Source organism: Oryctolagus cuniculus, chromosome 4 (genome assembly GCF_964237555.1).
Source record: "Oryctolagus cuniculus chromosome 4, mOryCun1.1, whole genome shotgun sequence".
NCBI classification, from domain to species: Eukaryota; Metazoa; Chordata; class Mammalia; order Lagomorpha; family Leporidae; genus Oryctolagus; species Oryctolagus cuniculus.
Window position 1 is genome coordinate 77,564,489 of NC_091435.1, and position 25,501 is coordinate 77,589,989.

General features: G+C 35.8%; 1 protein-coding gene across 14 annotated transcripts in view; it reads left to right on the plus strand.

The window, feature by feature from the left end:
- Positions 1 to 25,501, plus strand: part of STXBP5L (syntaxin binding protein 5L) — a 426,109-nt gene that overhangs the window by 237,069 nt on the left and 163,539 nt on the right. For all 14 annotated transcript variants that reach the window (XM_051859274.2, XM_051859272.2, XM_051859275.2 and 11 more), the window contains 4 exons: positions 7,212 to 7,252; positions 10,562 to 10,779; positions 12,561 to 12,733; positions 20,992 to 21,117. In XM_051859274.2, the coding sequence (XP_051715234.1) occupies positions 7,212 to 7,252; positions 10,562 to 10,779; positions 12,561 to 12,733; positions 20,992 to 21,117 (558 nt within the window). The remainder of the gene's footprint in view (positions 1 to 7,211; positions 7,253 to 10,561; positions 10,780 to 12,560; positions 12,734 to 20,991; positions 21,118 to 25,501) is intronic.

Genomic DNA, 25,501 nt, shown 5'->3' on the forward strand with positions numbered 1-25,501 from the left:
TGAGTTCTCTGACTCTTATCTTTTTTAGACAAGGTCATAGTCAAAGTGGAGGTTCTCTCCTCCCTTCAGAGAAAGGTACCTCCTTCTCTGATGACCTGTTCTTTCCACTGGGATCTCACTCACAGAGATCTTTTGCCAGAGTGTCTTGGCTTTCCATGCCTGAAATACTCTCATGGGCTTTTCAGCCAGATCCGAATGCCTTTAGGGCTGATTCTGAGGCCAGAGTGCTATTTAGGACATCTGCCATTCTATGAGTCTGCTGAGTATCTCACTTCCCATGTTGGATCACTCTCCCCTTTATTTATTCTATCGGTTAGTGTTAGCAGGTACTAGACTTGTTTATGTGCTCCCTTTGACTCTTAGTCCTTTCATTATGATCAATTGTGAACTGAAATTGATCACTTGGAATAGTGAGATGGCATTGGTACATGCCACCTTGATGGGATTGAATTGGAATCCCCTGGTATGTTTCTAACTCTACCATTTGGGGCAAGTCAGCTTGAGCATGTCCCAAATTATACATCTCTTCCCTCTCTTATTCCCACTCTTATATTTAACAGGGATCACATTTCAGTTAATTTTCAACACTTAAGAATAACTGTGTGATAATTACAGAATTAAACCAGTCATATTAAGTAGAACAGACCAAAAAAACTAAAAGAGGGATAATGTATTAAGTTGTTCATTAACAGTCAGGGCTATGCTGATCAAGTCACCGTTTCCCGTAGTGTCCATTTCACTTCAACAGGTTTCGTATTTGGTGTTCAGTCATTTGTCACCGATCAGGGAGAACATATGGTTTTTGTCCCTTTGGGACTGGCTTATTTCACTCAGCATGATGTGTTCCAGATTCCTCCATTTTGTTGCAAATGACTGGATTTCGTTGTTTCTTACTGCGGTATAGTATTCTAAAGAGTACTTATCCCATAATTTCTTTATCCAGTCTACCGTTGATGGGCATTTAGGTTGGTTCCAGGTCTTAGCTATTGTGAATTGAGCTGCAATAAACATTAGGGTGCAGACGGCTTTTTTGTTTGCCAATTTAAATTCCTTTGGGTAAATTCCAAGGAGTGGGATGGCTGGGTCGAACGGTAGGGTTATCTTCAGGTTTCTGAGGAATCTCCAGACTGACTTCCATAGTGGCTGTCGCTCCCCCTCTTCGCGGAGGAACGACACAGGACCCTGCGCTGTTCTTTCGTCTGCTCGGCCCTCCCCGGGTTTGCTGCTGGTTCTTCCCGGGTTGGCTACCGTCCCTTCCACCTCTGTGGAAGGGCGGTTCCCCCTGCCACATTCCCCACTTCCGCGGGGGAGCAGCACACCGCCGGCCGGCTCTCTCGGGGGCTGCACAGGTGTTCCCTCAGATGTTCCCCTTAGATGTTCCCGGTGCATGCCGTCTCTCTCCTCCTTTATAGTCCTCTTCCGCCAATCCCAACTCGGCTGCCCACACGCCGAGTACACTGCTCTCCTCCAATCAGGAGCAGGATCAGCTCCTGGAGGTCATCACTCAAGTTGGCAAGAGGCAGCTGCGTAGAAGCTGTTTTCTCCTCTCCCAGCGCCATATTGTGGGAGAGCAGATGCATAGAATAAGTCTTAATTCCAGTAACTTAGTCTAGTCTGAGTTGCTCCCCACAGTGGCTTGACCAGTTTGCATTCCCACCAACAGTGGGATAGTGTCCCTTTTTCCCCGCATCCTCGCCAGCATCTGTTGTTGGTAGATTTCTGCATGTGAGCCATTCTAACCAGGGTGAGGTGAAACCTCATTGTGGTTTTGATTTGCATTTCCCTGGTTGCTAATGACCTTGAACATTTTTTCATGTGCCTGTTGGCCATTTGGATTTCCTCTTTTGAAAAATGTCTATTGAGGTCCTTGGCCCATCTCTTAAGTGGGTTGTTAGTTTTGTTTTTGTGGAGTTTCTTGATCTCTTTGTAGATTCTGGTTATTAACCCTTTATCTGTTGCATAGTTTGCAAATATTTTTTCCCATTCTGTCGGTTGTCTCTTCACTCTCCTGACTGTTTCTTTTGCAGTACAGAAACTTCTCAATTTGATGCAATCCCAATAGTTGATTTTGGCTTTGACTGCCTGTGCCTCTGGGGTGTTTTCCAAGAAGTCATTGCCGGTACTTATATCTTGCAGGGTTTTTCCAATGCTCTCTAATAATTTGATGGTGTCAGGTCGTAGATTTAAGTCTTTAATCCATGTTGAGTGGATTTTTGTGTAAGGTGAAAGGTAGGGGTCTTGCTTCATGATTCTGCACATGGAAATCCAATTTTCCCAGCACCATTTATTGAATAGACTGTCCTTACTCCAGGGATTGGCTTTGGACCCTTGATCAAATATAAGTTGGCTGTAGATGTTTGGGTTGATTTCTGGTGTTTCAATTCTGTTCCATTGGTCTATCCATCTGTTTCTGTACCAGTACCATGCTGTTTTGATAACAACTGCCCTGTAGTAGTATGTCCTGAAATCTGGTATTGTGATGCCTCCAGCTTCCTTTTTGTTGTACAAGATTGCTTTAGCTATTCGAGGTCTCCTGTGTCTCCATATAAATTTCAGCATCATTTTTTCTAGATCTGAGAAGAAGGTCTTCGGTATTTTGATTGGTATCGCATTGAATCTAAATTGCTTTTGGGAGAATGTACATTTTGATGATATTGATTCTTCCAATCCATGAGCATGGAAGATTTTTCCATTTTTTGGTATCCTCTTCTATTTCTTTCTTTAAGGTTTTGTAATTTTCACCGTAGAGATCCTTAACATCCTTAGTTAACTTTATTCCAAGGTATTTGATTGTTTTTGTAGCTATTGTGAATGGGATTGATCTTAGAAGTTCTTCCTCAGCCATGGCATTGCCTGTGTATACAAAGGCTGTTGATTTCTGTGCATTGATTTTATACCCTGCTACTTTGCCAAAATCTTCTATGAGTTCCAATAGTCTCTTAGTAGAGTTCTTTGGGTCCCCTAAATAAAGAATCATGTCATCTGCAAAGAGGGATAGTTTGACTTCTTCCTTCCCAATTCGTATCCCTTTAATTTCTTTTTCTTGCCTAATAGCTCTGGCTAACACTTCCAGAACTATGTTGAATAGCAGTGGTGAGAGTGGGTATCCCTGTCTGGTACCAGATCTCAGTGGAAATGCTTCCAACTTTTCCCCATTCAATAGGATGTTGGCCGTGGGTTTTTCATAAATTGCTTTGATTGTATTGAGGAATGTTCCTTCTATACCCAGTTTGCTTAGAGTTTTCATCATGAACGAGTGTTGTATTTTATCAAATGCTTTCTCGGCGTCTATTGAGATAATCATATGGTTTTTCTTCTGCAGTCTGTTAATGTGGTGTATCACATTGATTGTCTTGTGCACATTAAACCATCCCTGCATACCAGGGATAAATCCCACTTGGTCTGGGTGGATGATCTTTCTGATGTGTTGTTGCATTCTATTGGCGAGAATTTTATTGAGGATTTTTGCATCTATGTTCATCAGGGATATTGGTCTGTAATTCTCTTTCAGTGCTGCATCTTTTTCCGGCTTAGGAATTAAGGTGATGCTGGCTTCATAGAAAGAATTTGGGTGGATTCCCTCTTCTTCGATTGTTCTGAATAGTTTGAGAAGAATTGGAGTTAGTTCTTCTTTCAATGTCTGGTAGAATTCAGCAGTGAATCCATCTGGTCCTGGGCTTTTCTTTGTTGGGAGGGCCTTTATTACTGTTTCAATTTCTGTCTCAGTTATGGGTCTGTTTAGGTTTTCGATGTCTTCCTGGTTCAATTTAGGTAGGTTGCACATGTCGAGGAATCTATCCATTTCTGATAGGTTTCCCTGTTTGCTGGCATACAAGTCCTTGTAGTAATTTCTGAGGATTCTTTTTATTTCTGTGGTTTCTGTTGTTACGTTTCCTTTTTCATCTCTGATTTTATGGATTTGGGTCTTTTCTTTTTTTTGTTAGTTGGGCCAATGGGGTGTCAATTTTGTTTATTTTTTCAAAAAACCAGCTCCTCGTTTGGCTGATTTTTTGTAATGTTTTTTTGGATTCAATCCTGTTGATTTCTTCTCTGATTTTAATTATTTCTCTTTTCCTACTAGATTTGGGTCTGGTTTGCTGTAGGTTTTCTAGATCCTTGAGGTGAATTGAAAGCTCATCTATTTGGTGCCTTTCCAGTTTCTTGATGTAGGCACCTATTGATATAAACTTTCCTCTTAACACTGCTTTTGCTGCGTCCCATAAGTTTTGGTATGTTGTGCTGTTATCCTCATTTACTTCCAGAAAATTTTTGATTTCTTGTTTAATTTCTTCTATGACCCATTGTTCATTCAGGAGCATGTTGTTCAATCTCCATGTGTTTGCGTATGCTCTAGGGATTCCTGAGTTGCTAATTTCCAACTTCATTCCTTTATGGTCTGAGAAGCTGCATGGTATGATTCTAATTCTTTTGAATTTGCTGAGACTTGCTTTATGGCCTAGTATGTGGTCAATCCTAGAGAAGGTTCCATGTACTGCTGAGAAGAATGTAAAATCTTTAGCTGTAGGATTGAAAGTTCTGTATATATCTGTTAGATCCATTTGGGCTATAGTGTCGTTTAAATCTACTGTCTCCTTGTTGATCTTCTGTCCTGTTGATCTGTCTATTTCTGAGAGTGGAGTATTGAAGTCCCCCAGTACTATTGTATTGGGGTCTAAGTCTCCCTTTAAGTCCCTTAACAAATCTTTCAGATAAACCGGTGCCCTGTAGTTAGGTGCATATACATTGATAATTGTTATATCTTCTTGTTGTATTGATCCCTTAATCATTATATAGTGTACCTCTTTGTCTCTCCTAACAGTTTTTATGGTAAAGTTTATGTTGTCCGATATTAAGATGGCTACGCCCGCTCTTTTTTCATTTCTGTTGGCATGGTATATCTTTTTCCAGCCTTTCACTTTCAGTCTGTATGGATCTTTGTTGGAAAGATGTGTTTCTTGTAAGCAGCAAATAGATGGGTTTTAGAACAGGAAATTTTAAAAACGTGATTTATAAACTTGACATATATATATAAATATATATACATATATATATATATATATATGATATCACCATAAAGAAGATAAAACATTAAGCAACAAACTTCCAGAAGACAGTTGTGTAACTACCAATATTTTGAATCCAGAATATATAAATAATTTTAAATCAATAAGAAAGTGGAACCAACACAATTGAAAAATGCACAAAAAACTTGGAGCAGACCTTTGACAGAAAATTCATAGTTTGATTTCATTAATAACTAGATAGCTACAAATTAAAGCAATAATAAAATACCACTTTGCATTCAACACATATCAGCAGAAAAATTTAGAAGATTTTTAGTAATAAGTTCTAGAAAGAATGCAGATCATTAAGAATTTTTCTGTACCAAAATCAGGGTATAAATTTGTAAATTTGGGAATAGTTTAACATTATTTTCTATACTTGAATATTCTGATAGTCTTGAGACCTACTTGTTCTGTTTTATACATAAATAACAAAAGACACGCACATGGTTCTTTATAGCTTCATTATCTGTGAAAGAAAAAAGAAAAGAATAGAAAACAACTGACCCAATTGCCCAGTGACTAAAAATCTAAACTGTGTTCTACTTTAATTTAATTGCATATTAAATATAACAATGAAAGTGAACAAAATATAGCTGCAAGCAACCATATGGATGAATTTCATGAATCTGAGATGAAAAATGCCAAGTTTCTTACATTTATACACATCATGATATCCTTATTGTAACTTTTAAAAAGAAGCACAATTAGACAAAATATTTTTATATACATAAAATATATATGTGATAATATGAAAAACAGCAGCGCCCGCCTGTGGTGTAGTATGGTAAGATGCCAGAATCCCATATTGATGCTATTTTGAGACCCAACTGCTCCATTTCTGATCTAGCTCCCTGCTAAAGCACTTAGGAATGTAGCAAAAGATGCTCAGGCTCCTAATCTCATGTGGGAGACCTAGAAGAAGCTCCTGGCTCCTGGCTTCACAACAGCCTGATTTCAGAATGGCCCTGCGCCAGCCATTGTGCCATTTGGGGATTGAACCAGTAGATGGAAGATTTCTCTCTTGCTCTCTCTCTCTCTCTTTCACATAAATAAAAGCTAAATCTTACATTTAAAAGGGAAGAAAACAAGAGAATTATTTAAAAAAAAAAAGTCAGGTTAATTATTACTTCTTATTGCAAAGGAAGCGGGTAGAAACAATTTTTATGTTTTGCTTTTTACTTAGTCATTTTTTAATTTCTCTTCACTTATTGATTGGTTAACAACTCCAAAAAGATATTGAATAAAAAAGTTGAGAGTGGCCATTTTTTGCTTTGTTCCCTATCTTAGGGAGAAAACATCCAGTCTTTCACCATTATGTATATTAGGCTATTATCTGTAGGTTGTTCCGGTCATCAGGTTGAGGAAATTTCCTCTGGCCCCAGTTTACTGAAAGTTTTTATGAATGAGTGGTGAATTTTTATCAAATGCTTTTCCTATATTTAATAAGATGACCATATGGCTTTTCTTCATTAATCTGTCAATATGACTAATTATCATATGGTGACTGATATTTTTTAATGTTTAAGCTTGTATTCCTAAGGTAAAACCCACTCTTCTTGATACATTAATTCTTCTAAATATCGCTTGATTTGATTTGCTATTTTTTATGCCTATGCTCATGGGGCATATAGTTTTTAATTTTCTTTTCTTGTACTGTTTTTTATTTCTGGTTTTGATTTCAAGATAATGTTGCCCTCATCAGGTGTTGAGAATTATTATATTCTCTTTTCTAGGTGCATTTTATAAACTTCCTATTATATTTCTTAACAAATAATAATACATCTCTAGTTAGATTTAGGGATTTGAATCCTGATAATATCAAAATTAGTTCATTTTTAATTGAGTATAAGCAGGTTTACATAAAGGTGTCTTGTTCATTTTTTATAGGCCATTTTAATTACTCTCTACTGCACATAAAATATTAAAATACAAGGAATTGTTCTTTTCCTAATGTTTAGATTTTCAATTATCATTTGAAAATGAACTATTATTTTGGGCTTAGAAATGATTTATACATTAGTTTTCATTATAACGATATTTTTGAACCAAAATTTTAATGGTATCTCAAGTTTTTGTACATGTGGAGTGATTATGATTTTTATTTTTATTATACTTCAATTAATGCTAATTTTATTTTTCATCTAGTCATGCAGATGGATCAATAAAATTTTGGGATGCTTCTGCAAGTAAGTTTTAAGTTTCTCCCTGTATAACAGTAAACACTTGGTTGATATTTACTCAGCCATTCACCAGTTTTCAGTTTTGGATTTAACATTTCACATATATTTTTAGCATATATGTATATATAGCTGCATTACAAAAATCCATATCCTATATTATTAGATCAGTTTAAAGTATAATCTCTGCTGTACTTTTCTTCTGTAATATAAAACAAATAGAACTATGTCACTCTTTGTCAGCAACCCATTATATCTACAATGAACAGAGTATGCTGGAAAAAGTACAGATAACTCTGTTTAAGGAATTTCCTTTACTGCTTAGCCTTGTGTCTTGGACAAGTGCTTTTATCCTTCTAGTGTTAACTTTTCTTCTCCATGAACTTTACCCAGTCCTATGTAGATATGAGCAAGTGATTTGATAAATGTAAAAAAATATTTTAAACTATTGAAAATTATGTAAATTTAATGAATAAATAAATATTCTGTTCAATTTTGAAAGACATGCAAAAATTGTTAAGTCTTCATTATACTCATATATGCCCTTCAGAAAATTTAGTCACTAGAAAAGAAAGGAATGTATGTAACTATAGGGTAAACAGTATGGTAATTATAAATGTAGTACAACCAAATTCTGTTTGTTATTTGAAAAGAGAGACATTTACTTGGACAAGTTAGATCCAGGAAGGATATTTTAATCAGATAAAGTTTTGGAAGATGAATTTTTTACATTAGGGTATAGAAAGAGAAAATTGAGTTAGCAATGATTCTAAGTTTCTGAGGATTTATTATCAGAAAAATGTGACTAACTTTTGGAAATAAGGAATACAAGATAGATGTTGAGGTTTGAATTTTGTGCTAACACTAGAAAACACAAGTAACGATATTCAGCAGATAGGGACAACATTCATGAGTGTAAACTATATTTGAAAGCATAGATGGGAATACATCTGAGGAAGGCTATAATAACAAAAGTGGAGGAAGAAAGTTGACTGTTAATGATACTCTTAACCCACAAGGGAGAGCCTCTCAGCAACCAGGCAAATCATCACCAATAGAAAAATATTGAAAGATTTAAATTCATGGTTTATGAGAAACACAGTAAAGAACAAGTGCTTAAGAGTCAATTCAAAAGGGCAACAGCTCTCTTTTGATGAATCTTTTCATGTAAATCTGAATTTGTTTCTGGAACAAAATTAATTGTATAGTAAAGTCATTGTTCTTGCCTCACCTCCTCAAAGTCACTTGTTAGCTTCTAAGATGTGAGATGATGCTTTTAACACTCTTAGATATTAGAGTGCATAAGATTCTTAGACATGCAAAATATTTTATTAGTTAATTTTTAAATCAAAACTTCTATATCACATTCAAATATAAATTATAAAACTTATACATTTATATTTTAGTTGTCATCAGTTATAAAGGCATTTTCAACATAATGTGTGTGACTGAATATCATTTAGTTTGATAATTTTGTGAGCTTGTCTAATAGAGGAACTGAGGGGAATTTTAATAATTGAGTTGTAGTGTGTGTATCAGTTTTATACTTCTGAGTAATAAATTGCTATAGTTAACAGCTTGGAATAACACTCATTATTTCAGAGCTTATGCATAACAGAGATTATACCTCTCACATATTCTACTTTAACTGAAGCCCTATGCTCAGGATCTCACAAAACTAGCCAACTTGTTGACAGGGACTGCAGGTTAATCTGATGCTCAGGGTACTCCATGCTTATGTGATTTTTGTAAGATTTCATTTTGTTGAACCTTTGGTGCTTCAAGGTCAGCAAAGAGAGTATCTTCCTACCTGCATGGAGTGTCCCAGTCCTTAAAGAGTTCACAAGACAAAGTCAAGTCCAGAAGGAAAAACCTATCTTGATTAACTCAGAGTCAACTAATCTTTGGCCTTAATTTTATCTGGAATATCCTTGTAGTATTGTTACATCACAGTGAATAATCATAAGAATGATATGTCACCTGACCTCAGAAGTCACCTACAGCACCTAGTATACTGCCTTAATGATTTTAAATTCTTTTAATTTGGCATAATTTCAAGTTTATATGAAAACCGAAAAAAAAAGTCCAGCCAGATTCCTCACATTTCAAACATGCATTTCTCTTTCCTCTCCTTTTTCTTCTCTTTCCCACAGATATGTGTACACACATGTGCACACACACACAATTGACTGTAACCATTGAAGTAAGTTGTAGACATTGCAACTGTAATGCCACCTATCCCTAAAATAATTCCCTGTTTTTTTCTTAGAAACAAGAGAATTCTCTAATATAACCTAAGAATTCTAATCAAAACCAGATTAACATTGATGCAATACTATTATCTAATTACCAAATTTTATTCACTTTCACTAATTTCTCAATAATATCCTTTACAGAAAGAAAATCTAGACCATTTTTTGCATTTAGTCATCATATCTTGAATTTTTTAAAATCTGGACAGACTTTATGTCATGACATTTAAAAATTTTAGAAATTCAAGCCCATTGCTTTTATTTTTGGGTGTGTTTTTGTCATATTTTTCCTCAATATTGGTTTGACTAATAATTCTCTTGATTAAATTCAGATTGCACTTAGGCAGGAACTCCTGATTTTCAAAACTTTTCTCAAGGATCCTTTGTAGAAACAGAGCTTTTCTTTAAAAAAAAAAAAAGGGAGCTATTATCATCATGTTCTCAATTTTAAAAATATTCTCCAAAATAAATTTTATTGAAAACATTGCGTAGACCCAGAGTTTGTGATTTTGTACCTGACCTCTTGTTGACACAAAACCACTCAGAAAATACCCATTCTAAAGTAATTACAGATCCTTCCATTCCCAGTATTGCTAGCTAGTGAATTACAATGGTTCTCAACTGAAGGAGTATCTAAAAATTTGTTGAGTGGAGTAAATCTTCTATGGATAGCACCAACTTCTCATCTAGCAATCAAAGGGTAAAATAAGGATTGTGTGTTCTCCCTATAGGAGAATTATGTTTAATGTTTACTTTGTAAAGTTTCTGAGCTCTAGTGTTTACATCAGTAAATGATTATGAAAATACTTGTGTCATAGGTCTTTAAGGATCACATGAGAAAGAACCTACATAATCTTTCATTTAGTCCGTGTTCAAAAAATGGGTTTTTTTCCTCCATATTCTCCGTCTAGGTACTGTACTGAAAAAATTGGATGCTTACTACTTAAAATGTAATTCATTTTGTCTAGTTGCATTTTACTTTTGCAGTTTAATAAAATATTGGAAACTCTTTAGTACCTAAAAAATAAGTTCCAATTACAAGATAACTGTGCTTCATATCTTATAGTAACTCTACAGATGCTGTATAAGCTAAAAACTTCAAAAGTTTTTGAAAAGCAGAAGGTAGGAGAAGGAAAACAAACGTGTGAAATTGTAGAGGAAGATCCATTTGCAATTCAGATGATTTACTGGTGTCCAGAGAGCAGAATATTCTGTGTATCAGGAGTCTCTGCATATGTCATAATTTATAAATTCAGCAGACATGAAATTACAACAGAAATAGTGGTAAGTTATTTAAATTTAATGTTCACACTTATAGTTATAAAAATTATCATAGATTTTGGTTACTGTTTGGTGTAAATTTTAAGTCAAGTGTGCAGTATCTGACCAGTAATACAATTAATATATTTAATTTTTATTGTATTAAAATGATTTGATTTAAAATGACCAGATAGTTCTCTATCAAAACTTGATACTTTGTGTGAAAAGCATTAATATTTTGAGTTAATCTTGCTATAAATTCACATGTCATATTTCTGTCTTTGATGTTAGGAAAATCTGTGTATCTCTTTGTTAAATTTACCTGACGAAAATAAGCCTATTCCTTCTGTTTGCTAATTGCTAATATTGGAGTGGTAGCATTCATTTTGTTTTTTACTGACAAATGAAAATTGCATATATATTTTAGTGTTCAACATGATGTTTTGAAAATACCTATATATATACCTACAAAATATATAGTTATAAATTTATTTATCTAACATTTAAAAGTCAAATTGATTCAAGATTTGTTCTATACTTTTTTAAAGTTTATCTGAGTTGTATTGTCTTGTCAAACAATTGCCATAAATGTTTATTTCTCTACTACAATAAGTTCATTTTTAATTAATGTCCATATAGCAATATTTTTGATAAATTAAAACTAATTATGGGGCTACTTTACCTAATCTTAATTTTTCAATAATGAATACTCTGAATATTCAAAATATTAATGGGATAAACTAAATCCAGTTAAGGTATCTGTAGACAACTTTCCTTTTCTAACCTTTCCATCTTACCAGAAGATAACAATTATTTACTTTGGTCCTATGTATACTTCCACAACTAAAATTAATATCATCCTTCTGTACTACATTAGTTAAAATCCAGGCTTTGAAGTCAGATGAACCTAGGTTTTAATTCAGGATTTACATTGAATATCTCTGTGATTCTGAGCAAGTTACAGGGGTGCTAGTTAATAGAATCTGGTTGTGATCAAATTTCATCATTTTGTTAATACTACTGTATTTACCACCCTTTAGTAAAATTAGTAAAATTTTCTGTAAGCCATTGTTTCAGTCTCAATACTTGTTGAATAACAAGTACTTGTTGTATTCAACAAATACTTGTTGAATAACAAGTATTTATTGTAAAATTAGTTTTAACTAAAGTATTTAATGTAGTAGTAAAGTTACCATACTCTTGTCATTACATAATTCTAGTTAATGAAATTAAAGAACTAACAGTTAAGTTAAGGAAACAATCAAAAATATGATATTTCTTTTGGAAAAATTTTACTAAATTAATGCAGAGTCAAAATGAGATAAAAGTTTTTAACTAAAAAGCTTTCTACATATAATAATTTCTTCCATACTCTCATACACACACACATACACACACTGTACATACAAATACACACATCTCCCCATACTTCAGTTTAATTTTTTCATTGGAATACAATGACCAATGTCTTTTTATTTTATGATATATCAAATCATAAGTTAAATTTTTATTAAAAAATATTTTTGAAATAAAATGTTTATCTCCACTAATCGGTATTTTTCTTATAAATTGTGATAAATGAAAAGATTACACTTTTTATAATTACCATTGAATTTCCATGTGATTCATGACTTAATGCTGAGAAATGAAAAAAAATTACATGTTTGTGATTGCCACTGAATATTCAAGGTAGAAACTGAACTTACTAAACTGAGAAAATGTAAATGATTTCTTAAAAGTTATCAGTTATATGAATGTGACTGTTATGTGACTTAAATTAAATTAAAATTTGATTTTTTTTTAAGTCACTAGAAGTACGACTTCAATATGATGTTGAAGATATTATTACTCCTGAACCAGAAACCAGTCCTCCATTTCCAGATCTCTCATCCCAGCTTCCTTCTTCAAGGAGTCTTTCTGGGAGCACCAACACTGTGGCTAGTGAAGGAGTAACAAAGGACAGTATCCCATGCCTCAAGTAAGTTACTAGCAATTTTTTAATGATTTCTTTTTATTTATTTATTTGAAATGCAGAGTTAAGGGGACAGAAGAGGAGAAACAGAGAGAGAGAGAGAGAGAGAGAGAGGAAGAGAGAGAGGGAGATTCTCCACCCACTGGTTCACTCCCCAAATGACCACAATGGCTGAAGCTGTAACAGGCTGAAGCCTGGAGCTGAGAAGTCCATCTGAGTCTCCGATGTGAGTAGCATGGTCTCAAGTACCTGTGCACATTATCAGGGAGCTGGATTGAAAGTAGAGTAGCATGGCCGGCGCCGTGGCTCAATAGGCTAATCCTCCACCTTGCGGCGCCGGCACACCGGGTTCTAGTCCGGGTCGGGGCGCCGGATTCTGTCCCGGTTGCCCCTCTTCCAGGCCAGCTCTCTGCTATGGCCTGGGAGTGCAGTGGAGGATGGCCCAGGTGCTTGGGCCCTGCACCCCATGGGAGACCAGGAAAAGCACCTGGATCCTGGCTCCTGCCATCGGATCAGCGCGGTGCGCCGGCTGCAGCGGCGGCCATTGGAGGGTGAACCAACGGCAAAAGGAAGACCTTTCTCTCTCTGTCTCTCTCTCTCACTGTCCACTCTGCCTGTCAAAAATAAAAAAAAAAAAAAAGAAAGTAGAGTAGCTGAGATTAAAAACCAGCACTCATACAGGATGCTAGCAGGTGGGAGTTTAACCCACTGTTACACAAGACTAGCCCCTGCTACCAAATTTTGAAACACCTTTACTGTTAATCATATTTGAAACCATGGAAAATAAAATCACTATCCTTTTTTATTAGGTCTTTGTCAAATAACCTACCATCCACCAACAGATACCCTGGTCTTTGAACATCTATGATGAGGACACAGTGTTTTCATTCTTCATTTACTTATTTACATATTCAGTTCCAGAAGGAACTGAAAGAAAATGTTTTTTGAATGGAAAGTTAGACAGAGTACAAACTTGACCACTTGAAAAGTGTATGTATGGAATTTCTTTAGCATTTTTGGAATCAAAAGGATGATAAAGATGACTGTCTATTACAAGAGTTACACGTTACAAAAAATTTTCTCATGATTGCTAATATGTTACTAAATTCATAAATTTATTTTATAATTGCTTTTAATTTTTTTAAATTATACAAGTTTCACGTATTTTATATAAACAGATTTAGGAACATAGTGATACTTTCTATCCTGCCCTCTCTCTCACCCACACTCCAACCCTCCTTTCTTCTCCCACTCCTATACCCTATTAATTTTTATGAAATTCGGACTTGCCTCAAATGGTGGAGTTAGAAACGTGCCAGGGGATTCCAATACAATCCCATCAAGGTTGCATGTACTAATGCCATCTCACTAGTCCAAGTGATCAATTTCAGTTCACAATTGATCACACTGATAGGTCTAAGAGTCAAAGGGATCACACAAACAAGACTAGTGTCTGCTAATACTAACTGATAGAATCAAAAAGGGAGAGAATGATCCAACATGGGAAGTGAGATACCCAGCAGACTCATAGAATGGTAGATGTCCTAAACAGCACTCTGGCCTCAGAATCAGCCCTTAAGGCATGCAGATCTAGCTGAAGAGCCCATGAGAGTATTTTAGGCATGGAAAGCCAAGACACTCTGAAAAAAAAAAAAAAAAAGAGGACCTAAGTGAAAGATCTCTGTGAGTGAGTGAGATCCCAGTGGAAAGAATGGGGCCATCAAAGAAGGAGGTACCTTTCTCTGAAGGGAGGAGAGAACTTTTACTTTGACCATGACCCTGTCTGAATAAGATCGAAGTCGGAGAACTCAAAAGGCTTCCATAGCCTTGGCAACTCATGACAAGAGCCTAGGGAGATTACTGACGCCATAAACAAGAGTGTCAAATTGTTAAGTCAACAGCAGGAGTCACTGTGTACTTACTTCTCAATTGGGATCTGTCCTTAAAGTGTTGTCCAATGTGAAGTAATGCTATAACTAGTACTGAAACAGTATTTTACACTTAGTTTTTCTGTGTGGGTGCAAACTGATGAAATCTTTACTTAATATATACTGAAATGATCTTCTGTATATAAAGAGAATTGAAAATGAATCTTGATGTGAATGGAATGGGAGATGGATTGGAGATGGGAGGGGTGTGAGTGGGAGGGAAGTTATGGGGGTGGGGAGCCATTGTAATCCATAAACTGTACTTTGGAAATTTATATTTACTAAATAAAAGTTAAAAAAGATATATTTTCAGTTTACTTAATGATCGTAAGGTTAACCCAACTCTAAGTAAAAGAGTTCAACAAATAGTATGAAGAAAAAAACACTATTCCTCAACAGAAAAGGGCTGTAAGAGTCATCGAATTTCTTATACAATACATTACTCCAATACAGTACATTTTAGGTACTCTATTACTTACCCCTGATCAGGGAAAACATATGATATTTTTCTCTTTGGGATTGGCTTATTTCACTAAGAATAATCACTTCTAGTTGCATCCATTTTATTGCAAAAGACAGTATTTCATTTTTTTATAGCTCAGTAGTACTCCATAGTGTTCTCTCTCTCTCTCTCTCCATATATATATATATATATATATATATATATATATAAAACAAATAATTTCTATAATTTCTTTATCCAATCATCAGTTAATGGACATCTGGGTTGATTCCATATATTAGCTATTGTGCTGCAATCTGGGAATACAGATAACTCTTTCATATGCTGACTTCTTTTGGGTAAATGGGTAAATTCCCAGGAGTGGGCTGGCTGGATAATATGGCAGGTCTATATTCAGATTTCTGAGGTATCTCCATATTTCTGAGGTATCTCCATACTGTTTTCCCCAGTGGCTGCACCAGTTGACATTCCCACCAACAGAGGATTGGGTAACTTTTCCCCCACATCTTTACCAGCATTTCTTGTTTGTTGATTTCCGTATGAGAGCGATTCTAACTGGGGTGAGGTGAAACATCACCATGGTTTTGTTTTGCATTTTCCTGATGGCTAATGATCCTGAGCATTTTCTCAATAGTCTGTTGTCCATTTGAATTTCCTCTTTTTTTTTTTTTTTTTTTTTTTTTTTTTTTTTTTGACAGGCAGAGTGGATAGTGAGAGAGAGACAGAGAGACAGAGAGAAAGGTCTTCCTTTTTGCCGTTGGTTCACCCTCCAATGGCCACTGTGGCGGGCGCACTGCACTGATCCGAAGCCAGGAGCCAGGTGCTTCTCCTGGTCTCCCATGCAGGTGCAGGGCCCAAGGACTTGGACCATCCTCCACTGCACTCCTGGGCCACAGCAGAGAGCTGGCCTGGAAGAGGGGCAACCGGGACAGAATCCAGCGCCCCGACCGGGACTAGAACCTGGTGTGCCAGCGCCACAAGGTGGAGGATTAGCCTATTGAGCCATGGTGCCGGCCTTGAATTTCCTCTCTTGAAAAATGCCTGTTCATCGCTGTGATGTAGCAGGTACAGCCTCTACCTGCAGTGCTGGCATCCCATAGGGGGGCCAGTTTGAGTCCCGGCTGTTCCACTTCTGATCCAGCTCTCTACTATGGTCTGGGAAAGCAGTAGAAGATGGTCCAATTCAAGGGCCCCTGCACCCATGTGGGAGACCCAGAGGAAGTTGCTGGCTCCTGGCTTCAAATTGGCACAGCTCCAGCCATTGTAGCCAATTGGGGAGTGAACCAGTGGATGGAAGACCTCTCTCTCTCTCTCTCTCTCTCTCTCTGCCTCTCCTTCTCTCTCTGTATAACTCTGACTTTTAAATGAAATAAATAAATCTTTTAAAGAAGAAGAAAAGAAAAATTTCTGTTTAAGTCCTTTGCACATTTCTTAACTGGATTGTTGGTTTTGTTGTTGTTGAAGCTATTCATAGAATCTAGATATTAAACCTTTATCAGTTGCATAGTTTGCAAATACTTTCTCTCTGTCAATTGCCTCTTTGCTGAGTGTTTCCTTTGCAGTTTGTCAGTTTTGGTTTTAGATGCCTGAGTTTCTAGGATCTTTTTGAGAAAGTCTTTTCCTATGCCAGTGTCTTGCAGAGTTTCCCTCTGTGTTCTCTAATGATTTGATGATATCAGGTAATAGATTTAGGTCTTTGATCTATTTTGAATGGATTTTTGTGTAAGTTGTAATGTAACAGTTTATATTCATATTTTGGCACTCAGAGATCCAAATTACCCAGCACCATTTGTTGAAGAGACTGTCCTTGCTTCAGCATTGTTTTTAGCTCCTTTGTTAAAGATAAGTTGGTTATAGATGTGTGGATTGATTTCTGGAGTTTCTATTCTCTTCTCTTGGTCTATATATCTGTTTTTTGTGCCAATATGAGGCTGTTCTGATGATAACTACACTGTAGTATGTCTTGAAATCTGGAATTGTGATGCCTTTGGCTTTGTTTTTGATGTATAAGATTGCTTTAGCTATTCAGGTTCTCTTGTGTTTCCTTATGACTTTCAGCATCATTTTTTCTAGATCAGCACAGAATGCCATGATATTTTCATTGGGATCACATTGAATCTGTAAATTGGTTTGGGTAGTATGGACATTTTGGTGATATTAATTCTTCCATTCCATGAACATGGAAGGTTTTTCCATTTTTAATATCTTGTTATTTCTTCCTTTAATGTTTTATAATTTTAATCAGAGATCTTTGACATCCATGATTAAATTCATTTTGAAGGTATTTGATTTTTTTATAGCTATTGTGAGTGGGATTCATCTTAAAAGTTCTTTCTTGGGGCTGGCGCTGTGGTGCAGTGGGTTAACGCCCTGGCCTGAAGCGTCAGCATCCCATATGAGCACCGGTTCTAGTCCCGGCTGCTCCTCTTCTGATCCAGCTCTCTGCTATGGCCTGGGATAGCAGTGGAAGATGGCCCAAGTCCTTGGGCCCCTGCACCTGCACGGGAGACCCAGAAGAAGCTCCTGGCTCCTGGCTTCGGATTGATGCAGCTCCAGCCGTTGCAGCCAGTTGGAGAGTGAACCATCGGATGGAAGATCTCTCTCTCTATCTGCCTCTCCTCTCTCTGTGTAACTCTGACTTTAAAATAAATAAAAAAAATAAATCTTGAAAAAAAGAAGTTCTTTCTCAGCCTTGGCATTGTCTATGCATACAAAGGCTATTGATTTTTGTGTGTTAATTTTATTTCCTGCCACTTTACCAAACTCTTTCATGAGTTCCAGCAGTCTCTCAGTATAGTCATTTGGATCTCCTATATATAGCATCATGTCATCTGCAAATAGGGATAGTTTGACTTTCTCCTTTCCAATTTGTATCCCTTTGATTTCTTTTTCTTGCTTGATGGCCCTGGCTAAAACTTGTAGTGATAGTGGGCATCCTTGTCTGGTGCCAGATCTTAGGGGGAATGCTTCCAACTTTTCCCCATTCGGTAGGATGCTGGCTGTGGGTTTGTCATAAATTACCTTGATTGTGTTGAGGAATGTTCCTTCAATACCCAATTTGCTTAAGGTTTTCATCATGAAACAATGTTGTATTTTATCAGATGTTTTCTTTGCATCTAGAGATAGTCATATGGTTTTTCTTCTTCAGTTTGTTAATGTAATGAATCACATTTACTTATTGGTGATTTATTAATAAATTATGTTCTCACAATACATCTAACAAAGTTTAGTACCACAATCAAATGAAAATAAAGTTAATAAATACCATAATAATATTTATCTTAATTCTTTTGGTCACCTTTAGTAATGGATTATAAGTTATTAATTACTTCTTCTACACTGTCAAACCAAATGTTTCTAGTTTTAACTGGTTGGAGAATTAACCCTAATAAACAAAGAATTTCTTTGGTCCCTATGTGAAAATATCTGCATCTACTATCTGCTACTCAGGGAACTTTGCTAGTTTCCTCATATCTTATGAAACACTTTCAGAAAATTTAGATACAGGATTTCAAGATACAAGATTTAGATACAAAATCTACATAATCAGTAGCTTCTAAGCTTTGTTATCATTGATTTTCCTCCCAAGACTACTTTCCTTGTGAAGTTTACAAAAAAAAGGAAATATAAGTAAATATTAATGGGAGGACAATCTACTCTAGAGGAAACATACCTCAAATTTTTAGCTAATCAAAAATTTTCAAATATAATTTTAAGTATTTAATTTTCCCTTCATATCTCTTTATTTCATTTAACAAATTTGTATTGAAATGAAAACTAAAAAAAGGATAAAAAGTTCAAGGAAGAACTGTACATTGATTTTTTATTAGCTTAGAAGATCTATCACTGAAGTGTGAGTTTTTAATTACATAAATATTTTTCTGTAAAAGTTAAAAAAAATTCTTAAAGATTTATTTATTTGTGAGGCAGAGTAACAGAGAGAGAGATGGAGAGACAGATCTTCCAACCACTTGTTCACTCACCAAATGGCCGCAGTGGCTGGGGCTAGGCCAGGATGAAGCCAGGAGCTTTTTCCAGGTTTCCCACGTTGGTTTAGGGGAGTAAGGATGTGGGGCATCCTCTACTGATTTCCCAGGCACATTAGCAGGGAGCTGGATTAGAAGTGGATCAGCCAGGACTTGAACCAAAGGCCATATGGGATGCCAGCACTGCAAGCCGCAGCTTTAACCCACTCAGCCACAGCACTGGCCCCTGAACAAGATTTTAAGGTAAACATTTAAAAGATAGGGCTGATGACAAAGGAAAACCAGGGAAATCAACAAAGATCTAATAGTAGAAATGGAGTAATCAGTAACAGTTGTTGAAGTGTAATACAAATGGTGACTTGAATAATGCAGATACTCTTAAGGATCATTAAGATAATCAGTAGGTAATAATAATCAATATAAATCCTATACTGTGTGGTTAGTGCCTAGAAACCAAGCAGCAAAACTGATCTAAGTATTTTGTTCTGTGAATTACATTACATTGTGTAATTCTTGAATTGTATATTATTCACCTTTTACTAAATTATATGTAGGCATCCATCCTCAAATCACTTTTCTTTGCTGAGACTATTATATACATTAGCTATATAAATAATCATTTCAACTAGCCATGTCTTTGTTTTGTTTTTCTTAGCAATATTACAAATCTTATAATTATATACATGTTTGTGTAAATACAGGATTATTTTATTGCCATGTGCTTCCTGGTATGAAAGACTTAGATTTAAAGAAAAACTTAAAGTGAAGAAATTAGCCCAAGAGTATCAGGTAGAAGAATGTTCCAAGCAGAAGGAACAGCTAGAGAAAAGACTTTGAAGTGCTTGGCGTGTTTGAGGAACAGGATCAAGCTCAGTATAGTTAGACCAAATAGAGGTGGGGCAAGATGGAAAATAAAGTATTATATGGCCAACTAATACCTTGCTTTATATTATAAATGGAGAATGGTGAGTATTACAGGAGTTTGAGAACTACAGAAATGACATGATCAGATTTAAATTTTGAATAGATCACTTTAGTGGCTGTGTTGGAAATTGATTTAGGGATGGAAGGGAATCATAGAAGCTGAGAAACCATGTAGGAGTTTATTCCAGTAAACCAATTACACATGAAGTTAATGGCTCCCAGATTTAACAAATAAAATGTAACATACTAATTTAAATCTGAATTTCAGATAAGCAATTAGCATTTTTTAATATCAGTATATCCCACTGGCCATTCTTAATTACACTTTTTATTATTTAATTTAAATTTAAATGGGCATCCTATATTTTTATTTGCATCTATAATTAGGGTGCTAGCATTAGAGAAGTGAAGTTCTTGATATATTTTGAAGGTAGCATCAACAGCATTTGATAATTGATTAGGTATAAAGTATAAGAGTATGATTTACTCAAGGATGACTTTAGGTTTTTTGACTCAGTGACTGAAAGATAGGAGTTGCTATCATAATGGACAAAACTACAAGTGAAACAAATGTAGAAGACAAGATTAGGAATTCTGAATTCATTGGGAATATTTAACTTTTTAGTTGAGTAGTAGGTTAATGGTCATTCTTTTTGTTATTCTATAACTTATATGTTCTCATATATAAGAAATACAAGTATTACATTATAAAAATAATGTAAATACTATTTTAAAGAAGTTTTTAAAAAGTAAATTATGTAGGCCAGTTGAAGTTGTGGACCTGACTGTGAAGCTACTTAAAGAAATAACAAAGCAATCTTAAGTAGCTCAGTGTATTTTGAGAAAACTACAAGACACTGTCCACCTGTGTGCTACCTCCAGTGTCTGGTGTTGTATATGTATATAGGATGATTCTATACAAATAAGCAGTGTGTGATAGAATTATTTTTCACTTTCTCCTAGTGTTAAGACACGACCAGTACGAATGCCTCCAGGGTACCAAGCAGAACTTGTTATTCAGTTGGTGTGGGTAGATGGTGAACCTCCTCAACAGATTACTAGTCTTGCTGTAAGTTCAGCATATGGAATGTAAGTAATTAGAATTTCTTTCTGATTTGCATTTTCAGCTAATATATTTGATGCTTTAGACGTTTCTTTTTAAATGCTCAGGTGAATTTCTAAAAATGGGAAAAGGTCCTTACCTGGATTCTTATTAGATTGAACCATGATATAAGACAAATCATAATTTAAACTTAAACTGGTTATTTGTTCTTCTTAATGTCAAGTTTGAGATTGTGTTTCCACTTTTAGGAGATTATAAAGATATCCTTATATTTTATGATTTGTTTAATTTTGTATTTACTGTCCCTTTTCTCCTTGTGTTTCATTCTGGATATTTTCTCTTGAGTTGTTCACTAATTCCCTTTCATCTGTGTTTAATGGTAGATACACCAAAGGAATTCAATTTTAGTTTTTATTTTTCAGTAGTAGACTTTCCATTTCTTTTAAATCTTCTATTATTGAATTATCATTCTTGTCCTTTATTGCCTTGAATATATTGAATATAGTCACTTTAAATATGTGATTTATACCTCCACATTTGGTAACTACATCTTCTACTTGTCTTGGTTTTTGTTAAATTATATTGTGTTCAAATACACAAGTCTGATTTTTTTGTTTGTATCTGCTTTTTTCTTTTTTATATTAATTAATATAAAGGGAACAAATTTCATGTATTTCATATATACAGTTTTTTTTTCATATATACAGTTTTAAGAGCATAATGATACTTCCCATTCTGCCCTTTCTCCCTTCATCCCTTACTCCTATACTCCATCCACCTTCCTTTCTATACCACAATGCCAGCCTTAAATTTTATCCCCTTTCATGTCTAATTCTAATTAACTCTTATTCCTAGGGTTTAGCCCTCCACAGATGTGCTAAACTATACTTTTATTAGCAGTGTTTAAGAATTCCTGGTTTCCTACAACCTTCCTAACAACTGTGCATAATCAAAGTTTGCTGATAATTGTCAATTTGTCAAATAGAAAGTAGAATATTATTATAATATTAGTATACTTTTCTCATACATTAGGTAAAACTGAACACCTTTTCGTGGACTGTGACATTTCTGTTTCTACTCTTCATTTCCTACAGATTTGTTGGCCTTAGAGACTTGTGAAAACTGTTTACATATTAAGGAAGTTAGCTTCTTCTGTGATATAACTTCCAAATATTTTCCCTACTATTGCCTGTTTTATGATTTTGTTTAGGTGAATTTTCCTGTACATAATTTTTAAATGTTTTATGTCTTTCTATTGTTATTTATTTTTAATATATTTTAGATTTAACAATTAATGTTTACCATATTCACTTCATATATAATATATATATGTACTTACTATTTTTCTTCAAAGAGGGGATATTATATCACATAATGTGGGATTCATGGCAAGGATCATAAAATGAAGAAAGAAGGGTATGTTTTTATGTTGAGGGTATAATTCAGTGAAGACAACATTTGTAGCCATCTGTATACCAAATAATATGGCATCTACACATTTTTATACTCTATATATTAACTTCCACATATGAAAGAAAACACATGGAATTTATCTTTTTATATCTGGTTCATTTCACCTATGGTAAAGATCTCCAGTTCCATCCATTTTGTGGCTAATGTCAGGATTTCAGTCTATTTTATTACTTATATGAAAGAGTTACAGAGAGAGGTAGAGAGAGAGAGAGAAGTCCTCCATCTGCTGGTTCACTCCCCAGATGGCTGCAACGGCTGGAGCTGCACCAATCCAAAGCCAAGAGCCAGGAGCTTCTTCCGGGTCTCCCATTTGGGCACAGGGGCCCAAGGACTTGGGCCATCTTCCACTGCTGTCCCAGGCCATAGCAGAGAGCTGGATGGGAAGAGGAGCAGCCAGGACTAGAACCAGCACCCATATGGGATGCTGGCACCTCAGGCCAGGGTGTTAACCCACTGCGCCATGGCGCCGGCCCCAGGATTTCAGTCTTCAATCTAGCCAGAATTTATTTATGTATATGATAGGAAATAAGAATTAGACTACATTTTCTTGATTACTAAGAATTTTGCTAATGCCATTTTGTACATATTTCATCTGTACTAATTTGAAATTAAGTGTTATCAAATAATCTACTTCTTTTTATATTGGCTCTATTTCTCTGCTTCCAAAGTTAAGTATGGTAAGACCTAAGAGAACTTCCTGAGGCCAGCAGTAAGGGGGAATAGTTAGAAAAATTATATGTGTGTTCCTGCAGTTTTCTGCAAGGAATTGTGGAGGCAGGGAAACATCAGAATTGAGAATCTGTGAACCTATATACAGGAACTTACTTCTTGATTAGAAAGTTTCAGATGGGAAATCTGGTATTAGTAGCCAATAGATGGGCCGGCAACGCGGCTCAACAGGCTAATCCTCCGCCTTGCGGCGCCGGCACACCGGGTTCTAGTCCCGGTCGGGGTGCCAGATTCTGTCCCAGTTGCCCCTCTTCCAGGTCAGCTCTCTGCTGTGGCCCGGGAAGGCAGTGGACGATGGCCCAAGTGCTTGGGCCCTGCACCCCATGGGAGACCAGGATAAGTACCTGATTCCTGCCTTCAGATCAGCACGGTGTGCCCGCGGCGGCCATTGGAGGGTGAACCAACGGCAAAGGAAGACCTTTCTCTCTGCATCTCTCTCTCACTGTCTAACTCTGCCTGTCAAAAAAATAAAAAAAATAAAAATAAAAAAAATAGCCAATAGATGAAGGGAGAGGATAAGGGACAGTGGAACAGCCTATAGTTTAAAAAGTAAATTGAGGAACAATAAAAATTTTTAGGGAGTTTATTTGTTTTATTTTATTTTTATTTTTATTTTTTTTATTTTTTGATAGGCAGAGTGGACAGTGAGAGAGAGACAGAGAGAAAGGTCTTCCTTTTGCCGTTGGTTCACCCTCCAATGGCCGCCGCGGCCGGCGCGCTGCGGCCAGCGCACCGCGCTGATCCGATGGCAGGAGCCAGGAGCCAGGAGCCAGGTGCTTTTCCTGGTCTCCCATGGGGTGCAGGGCCCAAGCACCTGGGCCATCCTCCACTGTACTCCCTGGCCACAGCAGAGAGCTGGCCTGGAAGAGGGGCAACCGGGACAGAATCCGGTGCCCCAACCGGGACTAGAACCCGGTGTGCCCGCGCCGCTAGGCGGAGGATTAGCCTAGTGAGCCGCGGCGCCGGCCATAGGGAGTTTATTTGTATAGTGAATCATGAATTAGCTCTAAACCCAAAGTAATTCAGGAGTTCTACAGAGAGAACTCAAGGAGGAGGGCTTTATAGGATAAAGAAATAAAGCCTATATATAAAATATAGATCAAATGTACATTTGATTAATTATAGTTGTACAGTTACATTATATATACTGTTGTAAAGTTCCTAGTTATATGAGGGTACTTAAAAAGGTTTATAGAAAATTAAGATAAATTTATTTTAGCACAAAAAGTTTTTGAAATCTCTTCATAGTCTTTTCATAATATACAGTTTCCATGACCTTTGTGAAAACCCCTTGAATGCATGGATTTCGAAATTTTCTGACCAAAATAAACCTGCCTTTTAATTTCATCTTCCATGAGCTTTTTGAAGTAGCCTGTACAAGTATATGTTAATTGGCTGCTTTTGATTGGTTGAGCTTAATTTCTGTTTTTCTTTAATATTGGCATTTACAAAAAGCAGCTCAAGTTAAATTCTACTTATACTTGCAAATCATGCAAGGTTCAGACATAGTCTCCATTTTAGTGTAACACTATATGAGTAGTCCCATTATTTAATATGGTAGGAATGACTATTTTTAGCCTAAGTAGTTACCATGGAATGTGGCTCAGTTCAAACTATTTTCAGGTTTTCATTCTCAATTGATGGATCTACAAAGGCAGGGGATATCAGAATTAAGAGTCTCTGAAAACGTGCCACCTCGTTCATGGCTTCAAATTGTAAAATGTATGTAAAAGACATTTCCTGTTTATGTTTGTCATTGTTATCTGATTATACATCCATTTGATTTGACCAAGATCTGTAACATTTTTCCTTTTCTCAGTTCCACCTTTTCCACCCAACTCAAGCTGACTGACCATGCAATCCCTCATTCACTTTATGAAGCAGATTATTATTTGAATAGTACTTCATGTCAGTGACTCTGTAGCTACATTTAAATATTAAAGGAAGCAAAAATCATATATACATTAGATATCAAAGAAAACAAAAAATATAAGGACAACCATAATTTAATTATTGTAAGAAATATTTGACAACTATTTGATGTCAAAAATCTTAATTGGCCTAAGTCTAATGAGGAGAGAGAATATCAAGGATCAATCTAGCAAATGTTAGCTAACTATCCCTATTTTTTCATTAATTACTAATTGTTTACTTTTTTAAGAATCTACCATGTGGAAACTTTTAAGTCAGAAACTGTGAGGAGTGTGA